The 25,623-nt window shown below is 51.7% G+C and overlaps 5 protein-coding genes across 5 annotated transcripts; 1 reads left to right on the top strand and 4 right to left on the bottom strand.

Annotated features, from left to right (window-relative positions):
• Positions 1–779: 779 nt before the first annotated feature.
• On the bottom strand, positions 780–1,055 carry QC761_105940 (uncharacterized protein; the record flags this gene model as incomplete). The annotated part of the gene is made up of 1 exon (XM_062873852.1): positions 780–1,055. The coding sequence occupies one exon, from the start codon at positions 1,053–1,055 to the stop codon at positions 780–782; it is 276 nt and encodes a 91-aa protein (XP_062736935.1).
• An 881-nt stretch (positions 1,056–1,936) lies between these two features.
• QC761_105930 (uncharacterized protein) lies at positions 1,937–3,301 on the bottom strand. Its single transcript, XM_062873851.1, has 2 exons — positions 2,861–3,301; positions 1,937–2,798 (listed from the first exon to the last, which is right to left on the bottom strand). Exons 1-2 carry the CDS (start codon positions 2,984–2,986, stop codon positions 2,379–2,381), a joined length of 546 nt encoding a protein of 181 aa, XP_062736934.1. The 5' UTR covers positions 2,987–3,301; the 3' UTR covers positions 1,937–2,378.
• A 145-nt stretch (positions 3,302–3,446) lies between these two features.
• QC761_105927 (uncharacterized protein) lies at positions 3,447–6,026 on the bottom strand. The gene is made up of 5 exons (XM_062873850.1): positions 5,872–6,026; positions 5,202–5,810; positions 4,885–5,129; positions 3,925–4,829; positions 3,447–3,867 (listed from the first exon to the last, which is right to left on the bottom strand). Exons 2-4 carry the CDS (start codon positions 5,412–5,414, stop codon positions 4,604–4,606), a joined length of 684 nt encoding a protein of 227 aa, XP_062736933.1. The 5' UTR covers positions 5,415–5,810; positions 5,872–6,026; the 3' UTR covers positions 3,447–3,867; positions 3,925–4,603.
• Positions 6,027–12,767: 6,741 nt separating this feature from the next.
• Positions 12,768–16,908, bottom strand: QC761_105920 (uncharacterized protein). The gene is given in 9 exon segments (XM_062873849.1): positions 12,768–12,870; positions 12,897–13,038; positions 13,057–14,703; positions 14,767–15,325; positions 15,377–15,643; positions 15,694–15,834; positions 15,886–15,993; positions 16,043–16,191; positions 16,733–16,908. 6 exon segments carry the CDS (start codon positions 16,171–16,173, stop codon positions 14,701–14,703), a joined length of 1,209 nt encoding a protein of 402 aa, XP_062736932.1. The 5' UTR covers positions 16,174–16,191; positions 16,733–16,908; the 3' UTR covers positions 12,768–12,870; positions 12,897–13,038; positions 13,057–14,700.
• Positions 16,909–18,056: 1,148 nt separating this feature from the next.
• On the top strand, positions 18,057–18,965 carry QC761_105915 (uncharacterized protein; the record flags this gene model as incomplete). The annotated part of the gene is made up of 1 exon (XM_062873848.1): positions 18,057–18,965. The coding sequence occupies one exon, from the start codon at positions 18,057–18,059 to the stop codon at positions 18,963–18,965; it is 909 nt and encodes a 302-aa protein (XP_062736931.1).
• Between the last annotated feature and the right edge of the window lie 6,658 nt (positions 18,966–25,623).

Raw genomic sequence — 25,623 nt, 5'->3', positions numbered from 1 at the left:
TCTGGGACCCTCCTCTTGGGGGTAGGAGGCAAGGGACGATTAGGAGGCGGTCCGGGGCAAGGTGGAAGGCGATAGGGAAGTTGATACGGCAGAGGGCCCAAATTGGGGATGAGCCTTTCTGGCGGGGTGTCCGGCCGAGGTAGACCATAACAAGGACGAGAAATTCCATAGTGGGGGGTACGCCTCGGCGAAGGAGGCAACGGTGGGAGAGGAGTCTTCGGGCCAGGGGGTGATTTGGGAGGGGGGGGTGGTGGGCCAGGGAGGAAGAGAGGGCGGTGTAACGGGGCGCGAAGGGACCTGGGGATGGTTCTTAGGTTCCATTGTGTCAGTTTGTAATGGATGCGAGTGTATGGGTGCGGAGGAGATGCTGAGTGTGTGACTGAGCTGGTGTTGGAGTTTCTCTGTAGGTTCCGGGTTGGAGTCGAGCTTGAAAACCTTGGGGCAGAATGTCTACCACTTTTTGCACCTGCCGATTTGTTTCTGTACGAGATGGAAAGCACTTTCCCGGCCAATCGCTCAACCAAGCCCCCAGATCCATCACTTTATTCCAACTATGCTGTAGGGCCTGCTTCAGCAGAAAATTGTATGCAATAATTCTGGCATTTTGAAATTCATAACACAATCAAATACCTAGAGTTCTATATCCTCAGTACCAGAGAGAGAAGGCACTTGACTCTGGGCCTCCACCCTATTTCGACCGCTGAATCTGAATACCAGGCTGGTAGGCTCCAGTACAGAATTATCAGCGATCACCACTCCCCCACTCCCTTGCACCACCCTTATCGCCTCGTCTTCCACTCGCCAGCATCCTTTACCCCCTTGGCGACAGTAGCAGCTCCCCCTTCGACACCAGTCCCAATGTTGGCAATGCCATCCCCAAGAGGTCTCCCGAGCCCACCTGTGGCCCCTGTCACCGTCTCCCCAATGCCACGAGACGCTGCACCTACAACGCCTCCAACCGTGTTTGTCAAGCCGCCGACTGTGTTCCCGAGTGTGGAGGTGACGACCTTTCCGGCACCAGTGACGCCTGAGCTCTTGTTCTTGTCTTCGAGCATTGTGAGAGTGTTGGTTCAAGAATAGGCAGAAAGATGTTGCAATTCTCCCACTGGAGTATGTTGGGTTGAGGCTTTTGTATGGATTTGGAGTTGGAATTTGATGGACATTGGGCTTCAATGTTTCTCCCCTGGCAAGCCACCGCTTTATATCTCCAAATTTCTCCTGGTTATTTGACTTACCGCTCTCGCCGCCCACAGACCAAACCGTTGCTGCACCCTTGCCTTGGCTTCGACGCCGCCCCGCACTACGTCATATTCTCCTACCTATGAACACAACCGCCGTCCGTCCCACCCACCCTGACACCCGCACAGCCACAGGAAACCGGCCTACCATAGGTCAATAACAAGTTCCATCCTCAAGGCCAAAGTTTAGTCGACCGCCGTGTTCCCAAGAGTGACGTTGTTGTCGGCCAAGGGTTGGAAGGTTTTCAGTTCAGAAGACAGACTCTCCACATGTACACCCCCTGAAGTTTGGACAGGGGCTCCTTGCTTCGATTTCTCCTGATGGCAGAGCCAGCCCATCGATATCATTCATACCCACCCAGCCTTCTTGACACTTGTCTATCGCCCTGTTCTCGTCCCCGGTCCAGCACTCTGCCATCAACCGATTCAACCCCGTCAGTCATCCTATGCCACAACAAGGATGCGCCGGCCAATACAGAGACCGCACCAGTTGTTGAGCCTAGAATATACCACCCCAGAACAGCTCTACGGCATATAGCTCACTCACTGTGCTCAGCTTCTTCGGTCATGCTGGGCTCATGGCGGCATGACATGGGGTAGGCCTAGGGTATGATGGTGACGATGGATTACTTTCAAAGTGCATGCAGTGGTTGGATGTATTGTCAAGTCAACGCGGCAGTAATGATAGATCGTTCCGATAGGTTTGAAGTATATATTTAACTACTCATGTCATAGGCATTCGGCCAGGACAGCTACAGTCTATATCTCGACATTTTGATTTCCCCGTTTGAAAACGCCAAGCTATTGTCTGGCCCTGCGAATTCGTACGCTGCATGACTGTAACCACCGTACCCTCCACTCCATCACTACATATCGTCTTTTCCTCTAAGGGCCTTCTGTTATTTTCTGTTGTTCAATAGATGTATCTGTCTTGTCCGAGTGTGGACAAAACCTGTCTTTGTATCTTCAGTGTCTTCAGGTACCAACTTGATCCGAACTCACAGGGTACCTTAACCGAGATTCATTCACCCATTTCTTCCCATTCAGCTAAAACGTTGTTCTGTTAATGTACACCACCCGTCAATGAATCCTGAACACCCTCCAGGACATGATCCTATATCTAATCCCCGTTGGAAATCATTAAAGATTGCTGATGCCTCCCTTTCTTCCCCCTCGCCCCTGAACCTCAAAAGTCTCCTCTATCCCCTGGACTCCCGTAAACCAGCAGACACGGTCCTTAGTCCAATGCTCCTGTCGTGGCCGAAGCCTGGTCTCATGCAACGAAAAGTCATCAACAGTGCCAATGCGCAGGATGCTCACTCCAGGAAAGCGCTCGCCAACACGGTACATGAGCGTACCGCAGTTCTCGCAGAAGTAGTTGGTCATCGCCTTGCCCGAAGCGATCGTCTGGGACTGGCTAAACGTCTTGATACGGTCCTTCCCGCGCGCGTACTCAAAGTGGGAGTTCTTGACGGTGAAGTTGCTGGCGAACATGGACGCGGTGATCTTGCGGCAGTCGGTGCAGTTGCAGACGAAGGTGTTGACGACGCCGTCGAGGGACTGTTTGTGGGATCATACACGTCGGCTTTGATTTTCCGGCTGGGCTAGAGTGTTGGACTCACTACAATGAGCTGCACCGTGCCACAGTAGCAGGTGGCTGTCGCCTTGCCGTCCTTGGACCAACCGTCCCCGGCTAGGCCGGCAAGCGGGATGTAGGGCTTCGACTTGTCAGCGGCACCAGAGGCCATCTTCTTGTGTGTCGCTGGATCTGTATATGTGGATTTTTATTTTGCGAATGCCGGTGTGGTGTCGGCAAGACGAAACAAACGTAAATTAAGTAGCCCAGAGTGATTCAAGCGTAGGGTAGAGATAGAATGAGAAGGAGGCAAGACGCACACTGTCGAGCGGCTTTATTGTACCTACTTATACGTGCGGTTTGGAAACAATGGAAAGGGGATAAGGGACTTAAAGTACTTCCCTTCCCATGTTCCAGTCTTGGATGTTGGAGACACAATCGCAGTGTTGTCCCCACTGAAGGGGACAACTTTGACCCCTCGCTGAGTAATGAAGGTTGGTTTGATAACCAAACCGGCCTGGAGGGGATAGCCTTGACCCCGCACTCAGCACAGGTTAGTCATCCACCGGTTTGATGGCGGCTTTACAAGCTAACAGCGCCATGAAGGTGTCACAGCATGACAACGACGAATTCCAAAGATGCTTTTTTCTCTTGCTTTCCCTGTATAGATACAACAGATGCTATGTACATGAATTATGATACACCACCATGACAATCTTCTGCCTTTGGGCTCCTTGGGCTTCTCGTCGATAACCTGAGCACGAGACTGCTTCACCCACTTTTGTCTCTTCTCGTCGGCCTTCTCGGTGGCATTCAGGTCGGTGCCCTGCTTGATGCTGGCCAGCTACCCAGCAAACTCCATGTTGTCAACCTTGTCATCGGGGCTGTTTGTAGACCCTGAGCTTGGGTGTGGACGCCTCTCGATAGACAGAAAGGTCATGACACTAGAGTAAAGACCGATGTGGACTCATAACATTGAGCAAGCCTGATGTGGACTCAAGCTAGGGATCCGTTGCTGCCACTGGGACCATCCCCTCCGGAGGTCAACCCTGTCTGGAGATCAGTTAGACAAGTGAGACAATAGAGTGGAAGCTGAGGATTCGATCGTACCTTGGCAATGCGAACTCAGTGTGAGCTCTGGGGATGAAATCGGGCTGGGCTGGGGACAAAATCAAGCTGGTACATGTGTCCCCGTTGTCGACGCAGCCCATGCTTTAACCACCACTTGAACCACCACCTGAATCATTAGCGCCAAACAAGCGAGGGATTTAAGTACAGGGCAACCTACAGACTCAAGCCAAAGGCGAGACACAAATGAACTTTAGCTGGAATGATGGAGTGATGGGGTGACGGAATGACATGGTGGAATCGCTGCCAGGTGGAATGTGGATGATGAGGAGGTAGGTGGTGAAAGGCGAAATCGAGGCAGAAGACTGAAAGGTGGAAGAATTTCGAATGCGTCCCAGTCCACAAAACAGTGCAGGGGCTGTTGCCTGCAAGGACCTTCATTACCTAAGACAAGGCTCAGGTCTGGTACTTCCATCACTTGCCGACCTACGCTGCGGACTCCCCAAGGACGAGGTGCTCAAGAGGGTCCTCCCTCGTACCCTCCTTCCCCCTTCCAGCTGCTTTGGCCCTGGAGGGGACATGTGTGGTATCCGCCCCCTTGGTTGCAATCCGCCTCGCCTGTGGTGTCCGTTGACAGCCTACGTACCTCAGTTTATCATGCCTGAATATCATACGCCAGATCCATGCCATTTTATTTCATGTGAATGTGAGGAAGCTCAAACTATGGGTCCCTTGATGTATCCAAGTGAACAGCTGTTGGAGGATCTATCGGTACCTCTGTAACAGTTGCAGCATCTGTCCGTTTGTCAGGCCTTGCCACTTGGCTGAACTGCAACATCTGCAACTGGGCTTCCGCCAGTCGTCTCGTCTTCTGTGTCTTTCCAATATCCCTGTACATTTTGACAACGCCCGCTGCTGCCAGGACCACAAAGGTGGCATGCAGAATTCTATTTCAACTGTCAGCAATTCCATATCGTTAAATCAAACGCATTTGCAACTCACGAATAGACTACCATGAATATCATTGCATTTCTCATGTCCAAAACCCAAGCTTGGTGGCGGCGGTCAGGCCCGTTGAAGTTCCACTTCGGCCTATCGTCCACCATATTCAAGATCGAGAAGCAAAACACACCCGTTCCTGTTAGAGCAACGTCGAATCCAACAGCAACGGGATTAATAGCCCGTCTCCGATCGAACCAAAGCAATGACACAAATTCGTATGCATCGACCAAGATACCAACACCAAGCTTGCCTCGGCATGTTAGTGTCTCCTTCAGACATTTGTCTCAATGACCATTTCCAACCAGAGCAGAACTTACCGGGAAGAACGATGGAAAGAGGAAATCGACCCTCGCAGTTTCTTCCCGTCTCCAGTGATCATACAGCCACGCGATAAAAGCAATCAATCCCACCTCATAGAGAGACGTCGCGAACCTCAGGGCAACTTGGAGGAAGTTGAAAGGCACGCCCAGAGCACCGATAGCCCGTACCCTTGGCCGCCGCGAACGCCTTCCCTCCTCATCGACCATCATACCACCAAACCCGCCTAGATATATCTGACGAAATGTTTGAAGAAAGCGGGGCCAGCAAAATAGTCTTGAGTAATTGGCAGGAAACAGATGCCAGCAACTGGCAGTTGAAGAAAGGAAAGGGGAGAGGTTTTGTTTTTCGCTGGCTTGGGAGTCTGGGAGATGCTATGTCATGGGATAGGTCCAGCAAAGGCGGATTTCAGTACGTCGGGTTCATTGATGGGCTGTGCGGTGCTTTGGCGAGGGGATATGGGGCATAGCACCGCCTTGTCACTGGTCACCAGTGACCTCACTGATCTGTTGGCGCCAGGCTTCCATAAGTGGCTTGGCATCAAAGGATTCGGCCTTGAAACCCGCCAGGCCCCGGATTGGAGTATGACACATAGCCAGCGCATGATGCTTGTTGGCTCGGAATAATATTTCAGTGAGAGAAGACCGATGGAGGCCTGATATTCCATACCTTAGATGACAAGCTTTTTTCATACCTCAGGAGATGTGGATGGAGTTCAAGAATCAAATGAGACACCCGTGACGGCATGCTCCAGCAGCTACCGTTCAGAATTCCGGGGATAACAACACGTTGATATGTGTGTGACAACAATATCGGTCTCGGAATGATGATACCCAGAGAGTGCGAGATGTAGGATTCTTCATCGGCATCCCAAATCGAATAAGCCACCCGGGAATAATAGTGGCTCAACCATGAAACGACCTTTTCTGGCTTGATGTTGCATCCGACGTCATCGAAGTTCATCACGATCATGTCTTGATACTTCAGATGCCAAGATAAAAACAGATGAATGGATCGATGTCCTGATGGCCTGTTCGTACAAACATTAACAAGACAAAACTCCATACTATGGATTTGGAAGAAGATATGCTTCAAAAGTTTGACAAAATTTCCTGTGCACTGGTCTTTCCCATGTCTAACCCTAACCCTTTTGAGTTATGAATTAACTGCTCTTCATCAACTTCTCATTTGATACCTATGTACAAAACCACATTGCAGATGTTCATCTGTTCTTAAAACCCATTTACATTATAAGCGTTAGGAGTGTAAATGAGACATGTCTAGCTGCGGGTGTGGTTGCATGTATGAGAAAGTGGTGAAGGACTTTCCGGCTGACCGAACCCTTTTACACGACATGAAAGGAATCTAACACATTACATCAGTTTGGCAACGAACGTGACCTTAAAGAAATAGACTCCTTAGAACGCAAGTAACCGAACAAACGATTACCGACCGTCATGACCTGAAGCACTCTCGCATGAGGTGGGCCTAGGGCTGCTTCGTGAATTCAATCTGCAAGGTGGTGAGCTCCATGGGTTCCCGCTTCACAACAAAGAGCACTTGAGCGTCCTCCAAACACTGATTTCAAAAAACAGCACTTTGACAGAGGCTCCTCATATTTTGTTACATTATACATCACAGAATACCCGTGATGACTAAATTCGGACATGAATCGATTCGTCCCGTCCAGCTCCATCCTGCCCCCCGGGCCAGTTTGTCATTGGAACTGTCACTCGAGCCAGAAAATCAAAGGAAAAAGCAGCCCTTGTCTGCAGCTTTCTTTCAAAATCTACTTGTGACATGTTGCTTGCCATTTCTTGCCTTGGATACTGTGATATATGGAGGTTCACATGCCAGATGCTTACCAAGTCCTTGACAGGCATGACTGTTCCTTCTTCGCTGCCCTCTTTCTCTCGGCGTAAATTCAAACTGCACAAGGAGGTATCCGCCTGTCTCCGGACCATTCCGCTCCCTTCCTTAAGCTTTGACCGCCTGGATCTCCCAACAACTGACCCTTGCATCGAATAAGTGAAGGCCAGACGGGGATTTTGAAACTGAAAGAGGAAAGCGGATAGGTTGGCCATCAAGGGACGCAACGTACCCGCCTTTTAGACCTTCAGCTTCTTAGAGTGGAGTCCCTCGGGGGTCCAGAGCTAGGCAGAGTGAGTTGATACGTTGTGAGGGAACAATGTCCAAGGCAGCGAGGGGATGGATGGGGAAGGAGCGTGTGTAATGCTGAACAGAATGTACCCGCCTTCCATTGAACTATGCTCGATCTTGTCACTTGTACCCGCTTCTGGTCACTCTGGGAGGGCGGAGCCGAGCAAGATTCAGTGAGGAAGGCTTGGAGATGCCGAGACGTGGGGGGAGTTGGAGGCTGCGAGGTTGCCCTACCGCAGGACTACGGATCTTTCTTGTGTTTTGACTCTAACACCTGTCCAAACTTTGTTTGTTGAGCCACTTCTGCCGATATATTCTGACTTTTTTGGTAAATCACTTTTCTGTGGCCACAAATGTTCGTGTTCTTCTTCGTCTTCTTCCAATCTTTGGCTCATCTGGAGTTGAGTGTTCTGCCTATTCTCATCATCCTGTCAATGATCAAGCCCTGGTTGGCGTTGCAACCCACTCCCTGATCGTCAGTCTCCTCCCCATCTGATGCTGAAAGTCACCCACAGAAGTACATCCACTGACATGCCACCTGTAGCATTCCCTCCGAGACATCCCTCCATTTGCCTGTCTCTGAGGCCCGATCCAGGCCAAGTCGACCATGAGATCCCCGAAGACCTCATGGGAATCAAGGAGGCCCAGGAAGGGGTAATAACTCAAGAGGAGGGTGCTTGCTCGGACATACAAACCGATTCAAGGAGGCCCAGGAAGGGGTGATAACTCAAGAGGAGGACACGTAACATGGGCCACGAGCATTCGACCGATTCAAGGAGGCCCAAGAAGGGGTAATAACTGAAGAGGAGGATGTCTATATATCTCTGGGCCACTACTGCACTCTCGATTCAAGGAGGCCCAAGAAGGGGTAATACTTCAAGAGATGGATGATCTTTCTTCATGGACTCGAACCGAGCTACCAATCCAAGGAGGCCCAAGAAGGGGTAAAAACTCAAGAGGAGGGTGTGTATCCATGGGCCACAACCGTATTACCGATCCAAGGAGGCCCAGGAAGGGGTAATATTTCAAGAGGAGGGTCTCTATGTTCATGGACTCAACCCGATTCAAGAAGGCCCAAGAAGGGGTAATACCTCAAGAGGAGGATGTGTTTTCTTCATGGACACCAACCGACTCAACAAGGCCTAGGAAGGGGTAATAACTAAAGAGGAGGATTACACTGGTGAGCTTTGCGGGACTCAAGGTTACCTGAGAAGGCTCGACGACCCATCAAGAAGGTTGGTCTTCCCTCTTATCTCCATCGCCGAGCACGCCTTCTAACGTTCTGTTCTCACTCCAGATCCTGATATATTATATCAAAGCCCCCTCGAGAGACGATGTCTCATCAGGAAGATTCGAGCAAAAAGGATGCGCTGGCCACTCAAGGTACCTGCGTCTAGTAAGTTGTCCGTGTCTTTACATTCTGCGCCACTCTTGTTGACAATGAGGGTCCAACTTCAGCCAGCGTTGTCAACCGTGTCAAGCTCCGTGGACTTAGAATGTGGGAAAGGCTCAACGGTGGGACAAGTTTTCGCAGTTTACAAGAACTTCAGTTACTGGACTACCGTAATCACACTTCGGGTCTTCGACCGACAAGGAGCCGTTCCCTAAGATACGGGGTAAACGACGGAGAAGACATGATAAAGGTCAGACATCTACTCCGACTTGAAGGCGTTCAGCCAGTATGCAGCAGATACTGTGTCCCCCGACTCATGGTCTTCATAGCCTTCATCCCATCATAACCAGTTTTTGATAGGGTGCCCATCGAGCTACCTCGGTTGGCTGAGACCATCACACAAGCACGACAGACATCATCGTGGTCTCTGAGAAGACTGCAAGTAGAACGATGTTGCTCAATCATTTTTCCCACACTCACAACACACTGTCATACATTGCGAGCAGTGGTGGGGACTATCAATACACCCCCCAACATGCCTCCCCATCGATTCAGCATCTGCCGGAGGTTGGGCCAGCCATCTCCCACCCACGGCTTGTCAATCCTTCCTGTTCATCAAACAACAGAGCACCGAGATCATGGCGTCCCAATGTAGGCCCTACTCGAGTAAGTATCTCTCCTCATATTCTAGGCTCTAGCCTTTGCTTTTCTACTACTGGCCTCCTCTTTGGTCATTGCGTTTCTTTCTTTTCTTTCTCTTGTCTTTCTTCATCGCTTGATTCGATTGCTTCGTATATGGCTTGGACATTTTCGGCCTCACGTTGGTTGCAGAATTCATCTCTCCATCTTCTTCATACCATCATGCAGTGGTGCAGACTCCTTACTAACCGCACTTCATAGTTCCATACAGATACCAGCTTGCCAATCACCACGAAAACTTACAGTCTGACATGTTGGGGGGTGACCACGGGCTCCAAGATTTGGACAATACGACATGGCTCGCTTTTTCATACGTCAGTTCTTCAGTTCGTCTCTCAGAAGGCAACTTTTGAAGTGAGGGATTCAAACACGATAACTGGGACCTGGTCCTGTTTGATATACAGGCAAAAGCAGCAGGGAAAAACCAACGTTGCTTCCCGCTAGCAACCTATGAGCCCAGCCACTCGACAGGCCAAATGACCTTGCTCTGGACATCATCCTCCGGCGTTCCATATCTGGACAAGTTGCTATCCATCTGTCCTTTCCTGGTGTGCGATCCGACCCAGGTCCGCCCATAAGCATACGATGGGGGAGAAAGGCACCGTGGTCCAACGAAAGGGTCCACATATACATTCTTAGCTAACCACTTGGCCCATCTCCCAGGAGACCTACCCGCCAAAGCACCACCAGCCTTTTCAGAGCATCACGGCGCCTCTTATGAGGCGTGGGCACAGGCTCACTGTCTTAATCTTCTTCACCTTGCAGTCTGAGCCACCATCATTCTCTACCTTTTCTTCCACACATCATCAATAGCACCACCTTTGCCCACAGCTTCCAGTTGGGAGGGCAGTCAGAAGGGCCCTGGGCGGGTGGATTGATTGATAGCTGTCGCAAACCGTGGTGTCAGAGCCGTTGAGAGGGCCTTGGGCAGGTGGATTGATGGAAGTCGTGAGCAGTGAGTCCCGGGTTTCTCGAAAACGCAGAAGTGTAGGAGATGCACATGCTTTACAGTTAGCGCCTCACAAAGCTCGCCAGGCCCACTGAGAAGCTTCCCATGAGCCATGTCTCGGTGACTTGAGGCTGGACATCCTGGTCAAAAAAGCCACTTCCGGTGTGTTATCAACATTGAACACATGCTTCGCTTGACGACTCTTTCAAGATTGTCGTGCTATTGGCTACTCAACATGCAAACAACCTTGGACCATCGCACCATGCCAGCCAACCGATCGGTCTCACGAACCACCGCAAAGATATTCCGGTAACGTGGGTGTGAACACCTGTCGTAGGGATCTCGATCCGAGCTGCGGGGCCGAGGAAACATCCAATATCGCCATATTCGTCGTCCTGTTGGCTCTTAGTTCCGTCACTGTCAATATTTCGAGACTGGTCGTCATGGCTCCTGAACATGACACTTCAACATATGCGGAAGTCGCATTTACAGCCTCTGATGGACATTTGTGGATGTCGGCTCACTCACAGCAAATATCTCATTAGGGATATAGAGTTGCGGAGACGGGAAGTGACTTGGTTGCAAGACAGTGTGTATCCTTCGCTTACCGGAGGCTTGAATCGTGAATGGTCCGATTTTGATGAGGGCTCCCGTATGTCATTTTGTCACTTGTGCTCTGTTATCATTCTTCGCACACAGCTGATCGCATGGTTCATTCCCAGGTCCTCCTTGAGAAAATGTCGTCAGTCATCCTTTGCTTGCCCCCTCCCGGAGGTATTAACGGCATACATGACAACAATACGAGAACCGGTACAGCCTAATCCAAAAAACCCAAAGGGGTAAAGCACTTTCGGCTCAAGAAAAACAGCGGCAGGTGTTGGGGGGCGGGCATTGTGCCTGGTGGTGTCACACCTGTGCGCCCCGAGGACAGGCCGGATGCGCCTGCATATAAAAATAAGCAGGCCAGAGCGTCATTTCAGCCATCAAGCCTTGGGCTTGTGTTGGGGACAGCAGCCAGTATTTTTCCCACATGTTAGCGTCTTGGTCGCCTATGGGTCAGAGAGCCTCGCAGGCGTGGTCTGCCCAGGCGGCGTTGGAATCTGATTCTCTCCGCGAGTGCCCCAATGGTTCCAAAGCCCCATGTTCAGTACCACGAAGATCTCAGACAAGCCAGTAATTTCTGGATATCTTCAGGCGGGACAATGAGATCTTCCGAAATTCGATGCATCAGGACGCCCATGATAACACGGCCTATGCGCGGTGACACACTCGGCGCCCATTACACCCGCGCAGCCGTCAACTGCACTTTTCAACAGGTTGTCCTAGCTCAGACAGCCCGGCCCACCCTGTGAGTAAGATGTCCTTTTGGTGCCACATGACCTGGTCGTCGACTGATTTGTCGCCGTCGCCAACCGTCGGTTGAGTTGCCTTCGGAGGTGACAATATGGCGGCAGTGTCGCAGACTACGATGGCATTTTCACCTTCTGCTGCCCATGACACGCTGTCGGCGGGTTGATGTTAGATGGTTTTGGGGGAGTCTTGCAACTCTTTAATGGTCCCTTTCCTGGTTCCCCAACGGAGACCTTGTTACCACTTTTACCTCCTCTAAACGGCTTGGTTTTGATGCAGAGTCTGGGGTTAGAGTATGTTGATAGCTTGAATCTCACTTATAAACACCTTGTCAACCTTGATTGTCAAAGGCACGATCATTGCATGCACCAATTCTCTTTCCCACGCTCTTATTAGGCCAACAATTCTCTCCACGTAGGCTATCTTGATATCAGGTATCAACTCACCCGTGAAGCCTGTCTGATTGCACCATGTACCGACACATAATCACGTATGGGACTTCCAAGTCTTATACTAACCGCCGGAGGTACGAAAAGGAATGGATGCCAATGGCGTTCATGGCTGCTTATAACACGGATACAGCCCCCGGGCTACCTTTCCACATGCTAGCACATGAAAGAACACAAGCAAATGCGAGTATCCAGCCGCTTGATCACCATATGGTGCGGCATATCAGCAACAAGGTGTTTCTTCCATACCTTATGTACTCCAATCCAGCGACTTCGTCCTTCACAGACACAGGACGACTCCAGTTGGGGTCTATCCAAGGCGTGTTAGCTTGCCCTGCATGTCGATGCAATAAGAGGTACCTAGCTGGGTCAGTCATCACATAGCCTCAACGTTTTGAGTCAGCTAGGACCCCAGCATGGCCGTCAAATATTTTCTTCATGACAACTGACCACGTGTTCCTGGTGTGTACCCGAACTACCCTCTTGCCCCTGCCATCCGGTTACCTTTACCGGCCACCAACGTGAATGAAGGTTGTTATATCAGGTCCGGTAAGCAAAGCCATTGGGCCCAGTTACTCATGAAACCCAGGAATGCCAACAGAGACACACAGCCAGACCGGCAGTCCCGTCCCAGAGTCCCGTCTCAGAGCCAAGCAACACCATCCAATCTCAGAGCCAAGCAACAACATCCAATCCATGCTGATCCTGTCAAAACACGCAAGAGAGCTTTCTATATTTTCTATTGTGCATCTACTCCAAATCCTTCCACAAGTTGATCACAATTCCACCAAGCCACTCCGGTCGTGGTATCAATGACAGCCCTAGCAGACAACCACCAACACCAACACCAACACCAACACCAACACCAAGCCGATCCAGCCAACCAGCAATCCAAAGTACCTTTGCTAAAAACAAACATAGCCGCATGAAGAGACCAAGCAGGCCAATCAACCAACGAAGCTGAAGCCATCACCAAGAGGCTCCCAGGCACCATGATCCACCAGGATGCTACCAGCAAACGGGGTATTGGTTGGCAGTATGCGAGCCCAACAACGCCCGTCGTCTGATGGGGGGGGGGGAGGCATCCTGACAAGAAAAGCCGCGACGAGATCAGACGAATCTTGAACCCTCCACGCTCAAACTTGCTGCCAAAGATACCCGGTGACTCCCATCGTCAACGTGCTTATATTCCAGGTTGTCGACCACTCCTTGGCACGGTTGCTTCCAGAAATAACGTCGGGTTGTTGCTGCTTGTTGATACACACTCTCTCTGACCCCGGCTTAAATCCACCTTTGTTTCTGCTGTTGTTTTGTTGTGTTCGTTCTGTTTTTTCGTGTTGCCCATGTTTCATTGTAACCCAAAAAAGAGACGTAAGGTGTCATGAGGTTTCGTCGAAAGCTATTCATCACCGAGGTTTTCGTCCATGATTGTTCATCGTCTTTCGTCCAAACTTTGTTGAGAGGTCATCGGCGGGTCAAAGGGCTGAAGAGCAACCCGTCACAGCCAACTCTTCAAAGCTCTTCACCCCTATCCAAAGTCTTCAAAGTCGTTCCAACACAGGCGCCAATGCCCCCTGTGGCCTAGCAACCAACCAAAACACCATCACTCCAAGACTCCAGCTCCCCCAATCCAAGACATCCCATTAGACGCCCAACACCGTCACGCTATGCTCTCGAGAAGATATCCAACCCTCCGTAAAGGACGCAAACATCCTAAGACACAACGCAAAGGCACATGCACACAAGCATCAAGCAAAAGCACTCACCAAACACGCAAGCAAATATCAAAAGCAGCTTATGACCGAATGTCAATTGCAGAAAAAACAAAAAGTTATCAGAGTCTCTCTTGCTAATAAAACGGAACCCATAAGCAGCCAGTCAAGGACAAAGATGCCCCCAATCAATCGACCCAAGTCCCCCCTCAACTTTTTTCTCTCCAGTTCCCCTCGCAGAAAAGAGCAAAGAAAGAAAACCAGTAAAAGAGTATACCAGTCCATCTTTTTCCCATATCCATGAGTTGAAAGAAAAAACAAAGAGGCTGTGGTGGGGGAATATCACCCTAGAATGAAATCCTAATGAAGATGATAAATCTCCAAAGAGAGTTCTGAAGAAATACCGCCCTTCCCCCCTTCCACCTTGGGCTAAACTGCTGGATAGCCGCTGAAAGACTTCGCAGAAAGAGAGTAAAAGTAAAACAGAAAAGAGACAACTCAGAACGAAAAGAGAAAACAGACTCGAAAGAAGCCATTTCCATTTCATTTCCCTTCCGCTCACGCGCCCCATGTGTCATAAGCATGCCCAGAAACGCGATCAAAGCAAAGCAAACGACAGTAGAGACCAGAACGCCGAGCAATGCCGAACAGATCAACCGAAGTGGAGGCGTGAAGAAGAATTGCGATCAACTTGCAGAATATCAACCTTCTTTGTGCTTTTCGTCTCCCGTACGCCACCCAAAACGCCACGCGATGAAGGACTGAGTAAGCGGATTCAGAGAAAAGTTACTGTCAAAAGTGTTAGCAAAGACTCAAATGGAAGGATATTGTTCAGCCAGCCATAAGACATACCTGCATGGGACCACCAGAGGGAGGAGGACCCTGGGGAGGGTTGCCACCGTAGGGACCAGCAGGTCCGCCGTAAGCGCCACCAGGACCGGCGTGGGGAGGCATGCCAGCGGCAGCAAGATAGTGAGGAGGGGGCGGGGCAGGGCGATAAGGAGTGCCTACACCAGAGTTGTTCTGAGAACGGCCCCAAGAGAGGCGGACGCGAGAATTACCGATCGGGTAACCTTGCATCTGATTAATTGCCATCTCCGCGGCGTGGCGATGGACGAATTGGACGAAACCGCAGCCCTTTCCAGGAGGGATCTTGACGTAGGTGATTTCACCAAAGCCTTGGAAGAACGAGCGAAGCTCGTCTTCAGTGACGTAGCCGGAGAGACCACCGACAAAGACGGTGGTGTTGTTCGGGTCGGTGAACTGATTCATGGGCTGCATAGGATTAAAAGGGGCAGCGGGTTGGGCGTAGCCGTAGGGAGGGACACCACCCCACATAGGGGCCTGGGCGCCGGGGACAGGGGGCATCATCTGGTTGCCACCCTGGGCATGACCGTACTGGTTAGAGCTGCTACAAGTCAGTTAGAGACTGGAAGACTGGAAAAGAGAACATGTTACATACCGAGTCTTGGGGGTGGCAGTAGAGATGCGCATGGGACGGTTGCCACAGTAAACACCCTGCATCTCGACCAAGGCACGCTGCTGGTCGCTCTCATCGCTGAAGCGAACGAAGCCGTAACCGCGCGACTGGCCGGTCATGGCGTCGGTCATGATCTTGGCGGACTTGCAAGAGGGGAAGCGGCTCTGGAAAAGAGAAACCAAGACGAACTCGTTGACCTCAGGGCCAAGGTCACCGACGAAAATAGAGTACTCAGGTCCGCGGTCATCACTAAGTTGTGTCAGCATGGTTACACGTGAGATGGAGAGATGTCAACATACCGACGATCGACCAAGCCACCACCACTAGCCCAGTTGAGCTTAAAAACCCGTTGGCTGTTGGGAACGGGAGTGCCATTCAAGGCGAGGGCCTTCTGGGCAGCCTCAGGGGTCGAGAACTCCACAAAACAGTAGCCAGCATTGCTAAGACAGTTAGCACACAGTAAATCACACACAAAGGACATTGCAACTTACCCAGAGTTGCGGTCACGAATGACCTTCACCTGGACATTCTCGGCCGAGGTGTTGCTAAAAACATTCTTGATAAAGTTTTCATCCATCCAGGGCTCCATCTCACCCATCCTGGCCAGCAAGTTAGTTACGTCCGCGAGATCGAAGAGAGGTAACCTACCACAGAGTCTTCGCCGCCTCGCTGGGGGCGGGCATCTGGGAGGGAGACGCGAACCCAGGGTCACCAGAGCCGTTGACGTTGGGCCCGTTGCCGGGCGCACCGGTAACACCAGCGGCAGGGTAGTCGGCCATTTTGATTGTAGGCGAAGGCTGCATCCAAAGATCGTTAGCAAACGGGTAGAGACGAGAAAGGCGAAGGCAAGACTGGCTGGTAGGCGGTAGGTAAAAGCGAGAGGTTTAGGAGCAAGAAAAAACAAAGTGGAACTCCTGTCACGTGTCGACTCCACGTTCCAGTGAGAAAAAAACTCAAACCGAGAGCGAAGTTGGAGTGAAAGTGAATAGAATGAGAGCGTTCAAGGTGAAGAGCCAAAGTCTCGCCAGAACCACTGGTTCGCGAAATAAGGCCTCGCTGAATGAGCGCAAAATGGCAACTCAGCGTCATAAATTTGGGAATATTTGCTGTGGTGTAATATGATGGGGGTGAGATGAGTAAACAAACCATGACTCCAGTCCGCGGCTAACTGCCAAAGATTCGAGGTCCTGTCTAACACCTGGTGATGAACCAGAGAAAAACGAGTAGGACACCTGAGAATGGGAGAGGAAGTCGTGAAAGAAGTGTGGGCAGGCAAACCTATTGCGGCTCACCGGGGTGGATGACGGTGAGGTACAAAACCAAAACAAATAGACTTACTAGAGTGGTTGTGAGTCGAAGCGATTCCTGTTGCAAACACGCGAAGTGTTAGATGATTTGTGGCCCAGCTGGGGGAGAAAAGAGCAGAAGAAAGCAGGCCGGGCGAGGTTGGTGAGATAGGTCGGTAAGAGAGGGAAGTTTGAGAGAAAAGGTTGAAGCGAAGGGGGATATTTAAGGACGGAAGATTCAAATCATAAAGCAGGTGGGCCCACACACCAGTAGCCAATCTCAGACGAGGAAAAGGCAGGCTGGGAGGAAAGAACGAAAGAATAAATAAGATGAGTAAGGGCAGAAGGTGAGAAGTGGGCGGTGTGGTCAGGTCTGGGGGGAGCTACTGGCAGAACACGGTGTGGTCGAAGGTTACAGACTGTGACCGCTTACTAGGCGGGTAGTCCAGGCGAGGGAGGTGACGTAGAGGGACCGGGGAACTGGCAATACGAAGCCAGGAGAGCGTTGACCTACCTAGGACTGTAGTCGAAGGAAGATTAGAAAAGCCGCTGAAGGTACGAAAGACCCTGAAGATGATCAGACAACCCTGTTGAGCCTTATGTTAGCATATGCCTTAGGCCGTGCCTCCCAAGATGTTACACCCCTCCCATATACAAGCTGTGGTGCTGCGCTGATGCCTTCATGATAGCCTTGATCCTCCAAAGGTGTGTCCGCTCAACGTCAACCACCACCACATCCATCCACCCCCTGGACAGTATGCCCAAAAACTCTCTAGACAGTCTCCTGAGTGCCCAGCCAACAGAGAGTTTGTCTCGCTTTGTCGCGCCCTTCTGTGTCCATGCGAAGCATCCCGAACCCCACCAGAAGCCGAAACCGAAGCCAACAAGTATCCATCAAGGACCTATACAGGTTCTCGAACAGAGCAGAGGGGGACCGGAGGTCGTAGCCGGGCAGCTCGCGCAGGAAAGCTGATAGTAAGAAGCGAGACTGAAGGAGGAATGGGCAGATATCTCTAGGGCAGTGACGACATCGGCTACGCTGGAACAGACTCGAAAATCCAGCAATATAATGGACAGACATGAGTAAGGCAGATGGGCTCCAAGAAATCGAAGACGAGATGATCAGCCTGACCCATGGTGTCTAGCAGTGGGGAGATCGAGAGCGACGAAGAGACTCCTTGCTAGGAGGACTCAGAAGGCCATGGAGGAAAGAGGATGACTTGTAGCCGACGATGGTGTAGTCCTAGAGGCATAACTAGAAGACGACGACCGTGGCGGTGATGTGTACCCCTGACCTTGATCCAGATCGGAGATGAAGTCCTATCGAGGAAATTTGACGTCCAGGCTGCCTCGAGGCAGTTGTTACTGTGACGACGATGCCGAACAACAGCCACAGAGGCTGTAGCAGTAGCGACGACGGCAGAGTGGTGCATCATCACCACCACAAGGGTCGCATGAGAGGTGCCAGCATAATAGCCTCAACCAAGAGAACCGGCACCATGAGACTCGGTCCGACGATGAACTCCAAGACCACCACGACGACCACGAGAGCACCGCAAGTACCACCAACACAAAGCTGCTCCACAAACGGCCACAGCAACGCCCTCGACAAGGACCAAGACCAGAACAGGCTCGACAAGACTCCAGGCCATAACAACCAAGACCAAGAGAGCCAGATCCACGAGAGCCAGAAGCATGAGAGCCATAGCAAAGTGCCAGAACCACTAGTACCAGAACCACGCAGGGTGAGGCCACAAGAAGCAAGACCACGAGGACTCGTGGATGACCATAACACCACCGAGACCACCAAGTACAGTGAAAACACCAGCACCGCGGAAACCACCGAGACGGCGAGAAACGTCCACACCGCGAAGACGGCGAAGAGGCGACCTGAAAGAGTGGCGTGTGATGCTTGTCTCGATGCCAACGACAGTGACAACGGTGACGATGATGACGACTGTCAGATTTGTGACGACATAGGGCAAGTGGACGAGAGCGACGAAGGCGACGAGAGCGACGGCGATGATGTGCGGACCATGAAATGGTTGCCGGTGAGCCGCGAAAGATCTTACCCCTGGAAGACACCTTCCTCGACTTCAGCTAACCACACCAAGGTTATAGCCGTACAGAAAAGCATTGAAGAACCAGCTCCCCAAGTCTTGTTGCTTCAGGAAGCTATTCTCGCACAGCTCAGCAATAACCCCTCTCGCTCTCGTTCCAGGTATTCCATATATCGACTGCCCCTACTACCACGTTCACTGGCAACAGTTGCTGGCCCTAGCTAACCACCATATGGCTCCAGCTCCCTTCCAGCTCAAGCTCCGAGGTACGCATCTTGCGCAGCCCGTCATAACCTCAGCCCATTCCTCGCTGTCACAGCTCCCTGACCATTCGCCACAAGGCGAGGTCTGGCTTGAGCTATTCACAAGACCAGATCTTGGACGCTGACAGATGCCGAAATTAGATCTTGAATCCCTCCGAGAGCCAGGGTTGTCCCAAATTCAGCACCGCATCAGAAGAAGAGAGGCCCAATGCCGTGTGCATTTTCCCAGACTTTGGAGATCGCAAAGCCGCGGTAAGAGATTGGCTCGTGCAACGCATAGTGCCAGCACTATGCGGGTCAAGACTGGACACCAAAACCGAATAGTGGCTGTAACTAGTGATATGAGCGACCACCACTAGCCACAACTAGAGCGAGAGCAACTAGACCGAGAACCAGAGCCAAAAGCAACTAGAATGTGGTCGAGGTGAGAAATCCAAGTTCCTGGAATAGGTGATTCACGGAAGCAGGTTGTGAGTAGCCGAATGAACCATCGAGCGTAAGCATACCAAAGCTTGGCGAGTGCGACAGAAGACAGGCTTTTGTTTCTCGACCATAGCAGATGGTGCAGGAGGCCAACGTGAGAGAGCGTTACCAGAACCAGGATCAAACGACCGGGGGGAAGCGATCCTCGGGCATATGAGAGTATAGCTATGAGGCTGGTAACCAAGCATCCGGAGTCAACATGTCGAAACGAACTGTAAGACGTCTTGAAATTCACCGATGCTGATATCGTTGGCAGTGAAAGGGTAGAATGAAGCTCTCAGCGCTGAGATGGTGTTGATTCGTAAGTTGATCGAAGCCTCGCCGGATTCAAAACTCTTCGTCCACCGCAAAACCGGACAACTTGACACCATCCCTCTGTTTCCTGGTCATGGACAACCACCCAGTCCATGCAACCACTAAACAGTAGGTTGGGGCCCCTATTGGCATGCCGCTGATTGCAAACAGGATATTCTGCTGACCCCGTCCCAACACTAAATCGTCACACCGAAGCTGCCTCAACACCGAGTCCAACCTCCGCATAACGAGATGGCAGTGCGAGAGGAAGCGATAGACACGATCGGGAAGCCGGGTGAGAAGGTAGCAGTTGTCGAATAGCAGCCGTCGCGGGGGAGCGCTCCGTGCTGGCCGGTATTGCCTTTTCCCTCCAAAATGATTTTATGGCGGTGGTAGACATCGAAGAACCATGATGCAGATGAATTTCCCCCGAGTTTGCCCACACCAAATCCCCAAACCAAGCGTTCCTAAACACCTTTCACTTGTCCAGCGGACCCCTGAAAACCATACCAAAGAAGATCACGCAGATCCACAGCGCGTACCAAAAGACAGGAAACGAGATCCACAGCATATCTTTACCAAGCCCAAACCACCACAAGCATAAAAGGGAGAAATAACAAGCACAAGAGAATAGTCAGCATACCTATGAAATGTTTGCGAAGACTCCTCACGCCAGGACAGAAAGTCGAGAATTGAGACTACCGGAAAGACTCCGAAAGATAAAAACCTTGTTGTTCTGTTAGCCATCAATACGTATAAAGCAGTTTACAGTCTTGCTGAAGCTTGCGCGGGAGCCCGAAAGCTTTAACTGCTGCGCTCCCCAGCAAACAGATCCCCAATCGACCGCCGCAGACCAGGACAGAGTTCCAGCACTAGACTGAGCCAAACACCATCCAGACAGTGAACTCGGAAATCTAACTTCTCCGGCTTTTTCCTAGGTGGCGCGTATGGGACCCTGGCTGACACCACCCTACCAGCTTGTAGTCTTGAATTTCGCAGCCGTCCACAATGCTCCAACTCCCAATCGGCAGGCCATACATAGTATGAGCCATACCTGAACGTGGGGCATAGGTCATCATGACAATCGACTGAACCAGACTAGACAAAGCAAGCGAGCGGTGCGCCGAACCCTTTCCTTCTACAATACCCCGCCACAACCTATGTGGGGAGACGCACGCATGCTTCCGTTGGGATAGACCATAAAATTGGACCGGTCAAATCACACAACGGAGAAGGGCGAAGGGCATGGAGTTTCCAGGCTCGGGAGGATGTTCACGGCTTGCGGTGTCGGGAGTGGTTCAAAAAGTCATCGTCGGCGGGAGTGGGGGTTGAAGGCGCGGCGACGTCAAGAGGGGCAATCGAGGGGTAGTCGAGGTTAAATAAGGGACATCGACGGTTCGGCGTCCATCTTCTCCCATCTTCCACTCCATGTCCAATTCACACACACATCGCCCATCCACGCAATTCCAGTCCATTGTCCCGTCCAGTCCACGCAAGAGTCACCAAAAAAAGAGGGAAGGCCCGCGCATGCAAAAAGAACACCAACGCCAAGAATGAAAAAAAGTCACAACTTACTCGAGGAGCGGCACCAGGCAACAAGGAGAATTGAACAAGGCTCTTAACTCGCAGTGAAGCAGTCAAGGAGGACGGCGTAAGTCGTATCGAGTCGGTATCGGACGTGACAGCGTTCGGGAGGCAAGGGAAGGGAGAGGACAGAGCTAGGATCGTACTGTACGGTGACTGATAACAAAAAGGGCAAAGCCAACAAAAGCAGCGAAATATGTTTCGACGGAGTGTGTCGTTACTGTTTCTGATAGCGGCACCGAGAGCAAGGAGAAGGAAAAGGGTAAGAAGCAATCACACGCGGCGGCGAAGCAGAGCGTAAAGTAAGAAGAAGGAAAGCCAGAAGATGTGGACCGTGTGCGAAGCAAAAGGAAAGCAAAAAAACTGGGAAACGCCAGAGTGGAGGGCTTGAGGAGCTTGAAGAGAGAGAATTTCAGTGGACTGGTGGGGAAAGCCAAAAACGGCCGACCCAAGCACCACCTAAGCACCGACGAAGCACCCACACCAGGCGCAATGCCCGCGTCAGTTCCCGCTTGCCCTGCCAGCCACTCCCCTGCCGAACAGCCACCACCACCACCACTAACCCGCACCTCCGTCGGCCTCTGCCTCATCGATATCAAATGGATGCTTCCTCAACAAACAATTCATTGTCTCCGTAAAGCTAGCTTCTCGACGGTGAAAACTCTCAACAAGCCACCCCGCCTCTCGGCAGATCACACCCACCCCGTATTCCAAGACAGACTTCACTGGGGCGGGCAGCACCTAGCAACAGCATCCGATGGAACGAAGACTAAAGTTGACTCGCTTTGCCCATAGCTAAAACTGAGTGGGCAGGCAAACACCGGCGACGGAACCACCCCCTACACTACCGCAAGCCTACCTACATTCCCCAACAACCACGACGATGCCCCCAAGATGCGAGGATGTTTGCATGCAGCCCGCCAGCCCGCCGGGGGGGTGTGTGACTAAGGTATCGCCAGCCCAAACGGTTTGCCCAGCGCAGCCCATATACCAAGAGCTTCCGTTGATGATCGAAACATATGGGGACAAGTTAGGAATTCTAGACGCGGTGCGAGGGTTGGGTTTCAAAGAGGCACAAGTGTAACATTGTGAAGTTTCCCAGCTTCTTGTACGCTCGACAAGGATCAGCTTCCATGGCTCGTCTTGTTGATGACAGCAGAAGGACAAGGGCTGCCCTGAAACCCTGACTGGCCCCGCCTGCTGTGTTTTTTTTTTTTTTTTTTTTTTCCAAACGGGAATTTCCACGCTGCCTGCCACTTCTGCCCACCACTGGAGGCGATCGTCGGCGCTGCAACCTTCCCCAGATCTCAGTAGCGCGCATCTGGTCTCTGCGCCGCAGCCCTAGGCGGCCATAAAAAGAAGACAATGGCAGCCGCCGTCACAAGGAACACATGTGGTAGAAGAGGCATCTCAGCAGTTCACTCCTTCCTACAGCCAGCTGGGTCATCTACCGACCTTGAGCTGTATGCAGGTACGTAACAGCTCTCATACATATCGTCCTTCTTGTCGATTCCGGTGGTCCGCCTTCTCGACAGGGATGCGCTTCTGGGACCGCACGGACTGGAAGCCGTGGAATTCTTCCATTTTTAGGGGGCCTCCCTGCAAAAGCCCGAGAGCTCTCTCTCGTCAGCCAGCCCGCCAGCCCACAAGCCCTTTTTCGCGCACAAAGCTCGGTTTTCTTTGTCAACGTCATCCAACCATCACTGGCCCTCGCCCCCCGTCCCAGAAACACCTCATCACGAGACATCCGTAGGACTCGGGGCTCGACTCTGACGACGATACCGGGCCCGAGTGTCTGGTCTTGACGAGTTGTATGTATATACTATCACATACCTTTCCTCGTCAGGTTAAGCCCTGGCGGGTGACAAACCTGCAAGACAGAAAACGCCCCCTTTGCGATCACCTGCATTGCTGGATCAACGAATCAAGACCCGTCAATAGGTTTTGTTTGCAGTCCATCGCCCAGTGCTCGGCTTCCACAGCAAGCCCGAGGTCGCATCGAGGAGCCGTGCCCCCGCCCGTTTACGCAAGCCTTGCGCCTGCATGTGAGCAGCGCCTCTGGGAAGAGTCATGTCCCGGTTACTGGGCTGTCTATCTCTGGACATCTGGACAAGCTCTCCTGAGGTGGTGTTGTCATCCATGGTTGTGTGCCCCTAGATCACAGACTGTCACCGCATGGCATTTCCAACGGCCTGACTCCCGACCCAAGATCAATTTTGGTACTTGGCTTTGCTATCAACTCCGTAGTTGGCCTCTTCTGTGCGCCATCGCCGGGATCACCGGCAGCCGTCAAGCCTCTTCGGCAGATGTTCTCCACTGTCTTCAGCTCTTGGCAAGTCGGTGGGGATATGGCTTCACAGCCACCTCTCGAGTTAATCCCGGGGGCTTCATAGCGAACCGCCTTGAGGTGTCTGTTCAATACCAGCCTCAACATGTGGGATTGTCTCCATCTTTTGCGTGACTCATCCTCTGGATTAGATATCATGCTGTCGTTCTAGTTTTAGCTGCTGTGCCCGACCTATAAATGGTTGATGTCTTGATACACAGGCGTGAGATCCATGGCACGCCTCCATGTTGAGGAGTTAAGGTTCTATGGTGCACTCTTACCGCATAAGTTTGCAACCACTTGAAGGCATTTGTTTCACAAGACAGATCGCAGTTATATTATCCAACCTGTGCTGCTCTTTGCTGACCACATGCGTCTGACGTCTGTCTATGGTATTTGAACTAGTATTATTAGTTTCACTGGTACATACGCTCTGCTTGCTCCTATTCCCCACCAGGAGCAATGTGTAGAGCAGGACTTGGAGCAGGCCCATAGTAATATATGGGGCAAAGAGCAACCAGAGCAATACCTAAACGAATCAGTCATTTTGTAGATGATTACTTGGTCAAAGTCTTTTCGAAAACTACAGTTATCAAGTCAATTACACCCTCACTACGAATATCCTTACCAACCTGCCCTACCAGACCTCGACAGTTCGCCGAGACCATAACCAGGAAGACAGCTCCAACCTTATTCCTGGCCCCGGACCGGATATTTTTGGAGCCAGCATGCAGTAGTTGTATACGCCATGCTTTCCTCACGAGGCACAATGTTAAGCGTCCCAGCGGTCTCGAACTAACATAAGCGTAACTGACTACGGAGAACCAGGCTGGCCAAACCTTGAGGACCAGATCGTTTGGAGCAACAACGCCGAGTCTCAACGTCAAGATTAGACTTGCTCAGCATGATGTGAACCTCCGGTATCTTGCCTAGCTGTTCCCGCGAGATCGTCTCGCGAACGGGTGGCGAAGCGGTCCATGGTCCACGAGGAGAGTACCGTGAATAGTATTTGCCGTGACGTGCTCGACGGCGGTACGGACTCAAAAGGGATCGACATGGCACCATGAACTGGCTGGCGAAATCTATGGGCATTGTGTTAGTAGATTTTTTCTGGATTGCCCAGAGCCTGTTTTCTCTGTCCCTAGGTTATGTCAGTGTTGGGTCAGCAGTAAGTCATGCAGATGTAAGTCATGCAGAGGACCAGCCTCCAAAGCTTCCAGTTTGCTGTGCTCTCTGTGTATACCCACCTCTGTTCAGGAAGTGCTGCCAACTGGACCGGTTTGATCTTGCTGTATACGAGGGGGCTTGTTCAGGCTGATCTCCTCTCCGTGATTCCAGGACTGCCACCCGTTCTTGGTTCGATCTGGATCGTTCGGTCCGGCCGTCTCCCCAATGGTATGCAGTTTTCTTGCTTTAGGGTGTTGTTTGCCGTGGGTCTTGTCTGCTGGGGATCCTGCCTGCCGGCTCTACTTGGTATTTCGGGCGGGACAGGACTCCAAGTTTACCGTGGCCGGCCAGAACAAGTTATGAAGGCGCCTTGGGACTTTCAGCTTCATGCTGCGCATCTGATCTATTTTCGAGCCCCATACGGCACCTATCGATGGAACCTTTGGGCTCGGCCTACTCTGGGGCGTGTTGTGGTAACCTTCGGCGTGGCTGAACGAAGGCGCAACTGAAACATGGTCGTCTGAGTTTGCTCAAAGAACACGAGAAGATGGCGTAAACGCCTATCTCTCAACAGCTGATGACTCCGATGGCTACTGTGAACCACCACCGGCCTGGCCAGCAGGAAAGATAAATATCTCCTCTGGGGCGTATCGTGGGGACACGTTGTTGAGATCGCCCTCGTGGCTAGTACTTCCCTTCTGAAGGACGGAGAGGGAAGAGTGACTTGCTCGGCAGGTCGGTATCCAAGGTCTTGTAGAGACAGGCT

The sequence above is a fragment of the Podospora bellae-mahoneyi genome (genome assembly GCF_035222275.1).
Source record: "Podospora bellae-mahoneyi strain CBS 112042 chromosome 1 map unlocalized CBS112042p_1, whole genome shotgun sequence".
Lineage (NCBI taxonomy): Eukaryota > Fungi > Ascomycota > Sordariomycetes > Sordariales > Podosporaceae > Podospora > Podospora bellae-mahoneyi.
This window is presented reverse-complemented; position numbering and strand designations above follow the sequence as displayed.